This window comes from Oncorhynchus keta, chromosome 9 (assembly GCF_023373465.1).
Source record: "Oncorhynchus keta strain PuntledgeMale-10-30-2019 chromosome 9, Oket_V2, whole genome shotgun sequence".
Classification (NCBI taxonomy): Eukaryota; Metazoa; Chordata; class Actinopteri; order Salmoniformes; family Salmonidae; genus Oncorhynchus; species Oncorhynchus keta.
The window spans coordinates 32,822,180-32,830,838 of NC_068429.1; the positions used below are offsets into that span (position 1 = coordinate 32,822,180).

Genomic DNA, 8,659 nt, shown 5'->3' on the forward strand with positions numbered 1-8,659 from the left:
GTATCGACCTATGTTAGGTTTAACCGAGACCACTTTTGAAGCATGGCTATTGTTTGTGTATACATGTGTGTGTGTGTGTGTGTGTGTGCGTGCGCGTGTGCATATATTTAATTGTCTGTGTGTGTGTTTTATTATATACACACTCCCATCAATGTATATTTTTGACAGAACAATTAGCCTATCCTATTTATTTATAACACATATATACCAAAACACATTTCTAGTCATAACTTATTAGACGGGCCAAAGTTTTAGATATCAAGGCAGAATTTACCAGCCAGCCTACATTTCCCAAATTGAACTCTCACCACTCCAAAGCTTTGGATAAATATCTAGGCATTTTTTAAAGGTTAAGGCGGTGAATGTTCCATGCTCTGACGGTGACATTCTTATTAACTTTTTCAGGTTTGACAAATTAAATTCACGATACTAACCAAATAATGAGGGGGTTTGGGGGAAGTGTTTGACAGACATGTTCAAAATGATTCAAACATGGTGCTTCTAATAGAATTCTACGAACCTTAATTAGATGTTATCAGGCATACTTGCCTGATATATCACAGGTTTACACATTGGCTCTCCTTTGTCGCAACATAACATGTTTTGTTGTTTAATTATCAAATATGCCAAATCATTATTTTTGTTTGTAATTACCTTGTATGGCATTAAACTATACATCAGAAATGCTACTCTATGTGTGACTAATGATCAATGTCATTCATTCATTCATTGATAAGTTGAAAAGTGAGCATTTGACACGAGCAATGATTGCATGCAGTACCATTTTGTAATTTCTTCTTTAGAGAATAGGACGCCCATTAACAAACCTTGAATAACCCAACTTTCCTCGGATGTAGGCCTATTCATTGCATCTTGCAACGGAAACCGTTTACCGTTTAAGAAACAAACGGAAGCAAACGGAACGAAACGTGGACGGACCTATACCTTCATGTGTCCAATAGAAACTCTCCTTTTCATTGAAAAACATTTTCAGTTTGGACACGTGTTGTTTTTTTGCAACAGAGGAAACGTTTGCAACAGATTAGGCAGTATTGAATACACCCCCAGGTTGTTGTTGTTGATGATGATGATGATGATGATGATGATGATGATGATGATGATGATGATGATGATGAAGAACAGCCTACTTGTATTCCAGTTGCAAAAATAAATAGTGGCCCTGTATTTGTCTAACATGGATTTGGAAAGATATGGCTGAGTCACGTTATTACATGAAATACCTTTATTTGCACATATATAAAAGTAATTATTTTTTACTTCAAATCCCCCTCTATAGCTCCGACTTAAGCTGTTTGAACAGTTTGACAAAAAGTTATTTCAGCTAATGGGGGCGAGGAACGAAAAACGATCCAGAAATACGAGAACCACTCCACAAATTAATATCTGCAATATACATTTTCACCAAAGAGAGTAACAAGGTTTCCACGGTTTGATACGAAATAACATAAGTCATCCACAACGTCTGCTTAAATACACCTAGCAAATCAACAGGCGAAAGACCCAAATTGGCAACCGACTTAGTCTTCAGTCGTTATCTGTTTAGCAAAAGTGAAGGGTTTGCAAAGGTACATTGCTACTTGATAAATTGATTTACTCTTACTCTGACTCCAAATGGAATACAATTGAGCAAAATTTAAACTAAAAAACTAAAAACATTATGATTAGAGATTTTAAAATACATTTCGTTACAATTTGGCATTGTATGTTGTTTCTCTCATGGACCTTCATTATTCCCATCCAGATTTTCACTGAAATTATAGAAAATGAGCCTTTAGCTCTGGCTAATCTATAGCTTTTTTGTACTGGATCACTGTCATCTGAAGGAAATAAAAATGGATGAATAAAACATTTTCAAATCAAGAAGTATTCGTATTTACATGTCCTATAGCCTATGTCTGGTGATTATTATTTTCATCGTTTGAAAAAAAGTGAATGAAACGCAACTCGTCTTTGTAAAGAGAAATATAACGAAATTATAGTCGTTATGAAATGCCTTTGGATCATCCAATTAGCTATTCAACTAAACTTGGAAAGCTATTTCAGTTTCCAGACCAATGCATTGGTTTGTTATGCATGTTTTTTTTTAAATAATTGTATCCTGACAACTTAGCATAATAATAATAATAATGATGTTAATAATAATATCTTTATGATTCTGAGTAAAAGTGCCATTGTCATAAGCCTTGGTGCCAGCAACGATTATATCAGTAAAACTATCGTGCCCTTTCTGATGTAGCCCACACTGAAGGTATGGTAAACAAAAATATAAATATATAAGTTAAATGCATAGAGAAAAATAAAGAAATAAATAAAGAACTTCAGCATGGTAAAAACCTGTCCACTTTAGATAGTTCGAGATTCAGTCATGAAGTTCATTGTTTAATACCATGACTTCTTTTGTCACCGTTTTAAATAGTTTTTTTTCTCTCTATCACATAGAGTCCTAGTCTGCCAGGTATGGCATATATCCGGAGCGACCGGCTCACCGCTGCTGTGTTGGCCGGGGAAGCACACCGGAGAGAGGGGGGAGAGGGGGTGGTTCACTACCCCCCTGCAGACCATGCAGAAGAATCCGCGGAACGAGAGGTCGTTGCAGAGCCGGAGGGGGCGCTGAGGGGCCTCTGTACAGGTAGAGCGCCGCTCCGGGGTCCAGGTTGGACATCAGGCTTTGAGGGTAGAAATAGGGCGAAGGAAACATTCTCTGAAGGGCTGAGTAATTTCCAGCCTCCGCTAACAGTTCCAGTCCAACTGCCGTCTGTCTCTTCCACTTTGTTCTATTCGGACAAGAAACAGTGGATATTAGTATTTGGAACTCTGATCATAAAAATATAAACAAGTTTGAAAAGTGCAGTCGGAATTTTTTTATCATATGACTCTGAAGTTTAGAATTCAATCATATTTGAACTTAGTAAAAAATGCAGTTTGGAAAACAACCCGTCAAAATGCATGGACAAATAACATAGGCTGCATGGTTCAATTTTAACGAAATTAGTTTTTTCTTAATGGATTTAGGCCTGCTTTGTAATAACAAGCGTTACCAACATGTGGTGTTTTAAGTGCAAAGTTGAGGGTCAGTTCAGAGTCAGTTGGAAACATCTGTAGCCTACGCAATATTATAGCATACATTCACTTTCGGTTGGGATCGTATTGGTTTCATCGTGTGGTCTGAAATGAGTCTAATTCTTCTATGTTTCCAAGAAAGATCTAGTTGTACTCAGTTACGCACTTCCGTTATTCTGATAAATCAGTCCTCTCCACTTGTATTCAAGCGAGGGTTAATATGTCAGATTGTCAATTGAAAGCACTCCTCAATCAGGTAAATTATTCATAATTATAATAATTGAGTAAATATAGTAGTGTGGCTGAATTATTGATATGGCATAGGCCTACATGCAACGATATATTATTCATGCACCAAAGTGTTGTTTTATACCTATTTATTAATATCGTTTTGCTGTCTGAATGTCATCATAGATTCATTTGAAAACCATTTGGATTTTTTTCTCTCAAAAATTGCTTAAAACAATCTAGTCTCTAATCTAGTAGAAGGCTATTTGTCAGTATTTGAATCACATTGTTCAAAAGTTTCACGCAGTGCCAAATTGCCAATATTTTATGATGTTTTTATTTTTGTATTTCTGTTCTATTTTCTCCTTAATTCTTAAGGAATTGTTGCAGGGTGTGCACGTTTTGAGAAAGACATTGGAGCTCATATGTGACCAATGAGTTTGTCTGACTGACATGAGAAAACCATTTTGTCTGGAGGTGAAGAGCGTTTAACCCTAATATCCTAATGATACAGGCGCGCGCACACACTACCATTGTTGGTCTACTAGGCTCACTGCATTCTACCATTAGGCACTATCAAAATACTTCTCGTCATTTTAAATGGTTATAATTTGTGTAATTACACTAAAGGCAACCAAGCGTCGCAGTCCTTACCTCCTGTTCTGGTACCAGGTTTTGACTTGTGTGTCTGTGAGGTTGAGGGAAGCGGCCAGTTCCATCCTGTCTTGCACGCTCAGGTACTTCTGCCGTTCGAAGCTGCGTTCGAGCTGGGCCAGCTGGTGGTCAGTGAAGGCTGTTCGCGCCTTCCTGGGTTTCTTCATCCGAACATGATGCGGACTGTCCCTACTGCTCGAGATCTCTCGGTCTCCTTCCTCTTTCACTACAAACACAAGAATAGGATAAATATGAAAAACTCAAATTTACAACAATATCTCAAATGTTCATAAAGCCTATAAAGTGACGGGCAGAGCCTAATCTAAAAGGAATATAGTCCTCGGTTGTAGACTATATGCCCATTTATGAAAGTGATTTGGATTTCGTTTAAATGTTACATTTACAAACGGACTTAAGCCTATTTCAAAGTTTCACTTTTTCATACAACTTCATATCCTTGTTTGGGTGTTGTGTTGGAGGACTTTAGGCCACTCTCCATTTGATTAAGATTGTGCCAGGTTTTTATGAAGATGTAGCCTAGACCTATTTACAAATTAATATGTTTTGTATATTAGCACATTGTTTTTGCAATTGGATGTGTGTAACATTCCCCTTTGTTATATTGCTGTCGTGTTGGGGTTAGAACTGTACTATACATTTCTCAGTTTATTCTCCCCCGTTCCCTCCAAAAAGAGGAGACGCGACGTGAGAGCTCTTGCTAGTTGAATAGTTGAGTCGTCTCTCAAGAAGCACAATAATCCGGCTAATTGAGCCACAAGGGAAGGGCGCCTTTCAACCGCGACCGGAGAAACTTCACAGGGCCGCGGATGAGAGCGAAATAAAGAGTCGGCCGGCCTTGCGCGTTACAAATCTGATTAGCACTGGGACAAATTACATCAAATCCCCGAAATATTAGAAGGCGGATTCGCTGAAATCAAAGCAGTGTGCTAGTCCCTACAAGGGCTTTGGAGCTGAATTGACTGCGTTGATATGACAATCTGTTACACACACACACACACACACACACACACACACACACACACACACACACACACACACACACACACGCACGCACACACACACACACACACACACACACACACACACACACACACACACACACACACACACACACACACACACACACACACACACACACACACACACACTGTATCCAAAGTATATTGATGTCGTTCATGTTCATGTTCCTTTTTAAAATCTGAACTGAAGTCAGGACTTTTGTAAAACTCTTGCTATAATTAATTGATGAAATAAAATTGTTCAATAGTAGGCTATAAATAACATGTCAATGACATGATTTACATGAATAAAAAGTCGAATGAATATTAATATTAATATTACAATACATACCGAATAATTAGGCCTATCCTCATTACACAGTTGTGTGTCACTGTAAGATGGCATTTTCTTTTTATCAATAAAAGGGGGTAGATATATTTAGTGTTTTCGTTATATAAGTTTATCAAGTCAATATTAGGCCTATTATATTTGTATTTTATTTTTCTACGCAGATTTCTATTGACTATTTCCTGCCAGCAGGAATTGTCCTCGCCTATAACCAACGGTTGACTCATTTGTATCCAGGCGCTGCTTCATTAAACTGTCAATGGAGATGACATGTCTGTTATGGCTGACATGATTGGAAACAGACAGACCCTTGATGGCATTTATCTGGAGGCAACCCCGTCATATTTTCCCATGCAGCTCTTCTCTTGCCTCCCTGACATCAACAGATGCTTTCAAGACGTCTGCTAATGCAAGCAAGTGCGTCTGAAAGGAAAAACGGTTTGACACCTAATGTTTATCCCCCAAATCATTGGAGAATATCAACAGTGTGGATTCCATAATTTAAGAAAAGAATAGACTCGTGTCCTCCTTTTCAATAATCCGTTATAGGCCTAGTGTAACTATAGACACTTTTTAAAAGAGCTTTAGAATTCAAAATAATATGGTTGATCAACTTTCACCATATGCTAGCATTTCTTATATATATATATATATATATATATATTTTATTTGAGGGGGGGTGGGGGGTTAATTAATCTCTTATTGAGTTTACTGGGATAATGTAAAAGTGTATAATTTGATATTAGATTAGATACATTTTATAGGGGATTCCTTTTGAACAAAGATTCTAGCCTAGGCTGTAGCCTACTTCCAGTAGCCTATTTGCCTTCCGAGGCTAATCACAATTTACAACCATAGCCTAATTAACCGAGCACTACATCTTCAGAAACACTTTGAAACATGGACAGGTGTTGTAACACGTTCAATTATGATAAGAAAACATTGAGTTAGAATGAATTATATAGAAAATCAACTGCATAAAGCTCACACAAATACAACGGATATAGAGCAGTAGGACTACAACAATTCCATTAGAAATAATGTGACAAAGTCTAATCGATTTCTAAACATTAAGCTTGTTTACATCACTATTTTACCTTTGTATTCGCTGTCTGACGATGAGTTGCTATGGATTTTGTCCATGAAGTCATCTGCGAGCTTGGAGGCAAGTCGCCCCGTTTCTTGAGTTGGCTGGCCATTACTGGAGTATGGGGCGCAGGCGGCTAGCGGTTTGCAGTCAGCTAGAATATCTCTGATCAGAAAGGATGAGGTGACGGTCCGCGGCTGTGACCCGGCGGAGATCTGTCCGTGTTGGAGATGGGGCGGCAACCCGATAGCATGACCTTGCCTCTGCAATGCCTCGTCCACACACTCCCTCCTCGGCGACGGGGGAGACGAGCAGCCGCTCTCTAGGTCAGACCTCGGGCTGAACTCCAGCGGTGACCGGCACTCTCCCACCAAACTGTCCCCTTTCGACATGACCGGACTTCCAGGTCTGTGGGAAAGTAAAGAGTCGATCCCAAAGCTGGACCCATTAGTGGATGCCTCCATTGTTTACCAGCACAGCTAAGTTCTTCGAGGCCTCAACTCAAACTATCATTGGTATTCGAGGCAAGCAAGTTCAGATGATTGCTGAGATGAGACTTTGCCTGAATTTATCCAGCAGGAAAATCCAAAAATGATTCGGAAATCACATATATTCAACCAAGATGTTTTCTCCTCTTCTTAATTTATTATTATACTTGTCAAAATAGCAACATCTCCGGGTTCTCTGAGTTATATAAGAGTAGGCTACAAAATCGACTCTGCATCCAACTATTGTGTCCTAAATACAACACTATTCATGAATTCGATGCAGCTAGGCTCTGTTGGCGAGTTTGTCCATATGTTTTCTTTTTTAGAAAATGAAAACTCGCCGGTACGACTTCTAAATTATTGATCAACTTATTTCAAATATTGACAAAAAACTGCAATGATTAGAGGCAGTGAAGCAGCGTTAGTGCAAGTTAAATAGGCAAGCGATTCAGCACCCCCTTTCAGCACCACGGACAGAGACAGCAGCGAGTATTGCAAGTGGAATTCAAGACCTGCAAATGACGCAGAGCGAGGACACAATTGCTGAAATTGTCACCACTTAAAAAGTAGTTCGCTGGTGTGACCCGTGTGGTGCTCGATTGTAGAGGAAGGTAGAGATATTCTACACCAACAGAAAGATGCAACAAGAGACTCGAAACGGGTGGGCTGTGGCAGTCGAGAAGATACGCACAGTAAAACAGTGGTAACGCGGGTTAAATAGACACAACTGGGATAATGTGAAGGAAATCTCAAAAAAATGGAACTTGAGGAAAACTCAGGAGCTAGGTTTTTAAGGACGCCCCGTCCACGTGAGTCCCTAGTGACAAGTCTTCATTGGTTGAGGGGGCTTTTTGGGTGTTGACGGGTTTGCGGAGAGGAAGGTAGACCCCCCCACACACACTCACTCACCCCCTCCTCCTCGCCCCATCTCTTTGATTAAAAGAGACACTGAATTCATCAGGAGACTCAGATCCAACTGTTTACAGGCAATTTTCACACTGTTTGCTTTCATTACATCATTGATGAGGCTTATAATGGGGTTATTATGTGGAGCTGGTAGGTCTTTTCTCTCGTCTCTCTTTAGCGTGTTCAGTCAAAACTGTACAGGCTTTTTTGACATTATCGGCATTTTCCCACATTTTGCATTTATTGGCAAGTTTCAGAATTTAGTTGAATTGTTTTTCCATTTATGTTCACGTTGTTCAATAAATATTATAAGGCTTTTATTGACGTTAGTTGGCACAGATCTGCTGTTATATGCTGTTGCATTGGGTATATTTTTCTGGTTCAAAATATATACCTAAAGGAATTATATATTATTATTATTATAAATGTTGTTATTGTGTTACTGTTATGAGGAATGCATATAATTAATTTTTTTCCACAAACTTAATGTACTCTACATTCATTTCTAATGAATTGAGGACCCATCCAGTGATATTTTCTTGAATTTCAACCTGTAAACTCAACGTTTCAAAAATCATTCTAACACAAATTACATTTGTATTTTCTCGGATAAATGTGTTGTTTTTGCTCTATGCATCGAGAGCAAGTGCATTTCATACATGCATAATTCGGCCTCAAAATCCTACTCCACACACTTTTCTGGGAGTGTACAAAGCACCAGCATCGAATAGTCAACGTTTAGCTCATACTACGTATCTAATAGTAATACAATGCTAATGAGGGATAATAGTCCGAACAGCATGCGCTGAAAGGATGGCGTGAGCAAACTTTAACGTGCATGAAATAC

General features: G+C 38.8%; 1 protein-coding gene across 1 annotated transcript; it reads right to left on the reverse strand.

Moving 5' to 3' along the window:
* Window positions 1-1,231: 1,231 nt before the first annotated feature.
* barhl1b (BarH-like homeobox 1b) lies at window positions 1,232-7,668 on the reverse strand. The gene is made up of 3 exons (XM_035772235.2): window positions 6,429-7,668; window positions 3,964-4,189; window positions 1,232-2,795 (listed from the first exon to the last, which is right to left on the reverse strand). Exons 1-3 carry the CDS (start codon window positions 6,880-6,882, stop codon window positions 2,504-2,506), a joined length of 972 nt encoding a protein of 323 aa, XP_035628128.1. The 5' UTR covers window positions 6,883-7,668; the 3' UTR covers window positions 1,232-2,503.
* Between the last annotated feature and the right edge of the window lie 991 nt (window positions 7,669-8,659).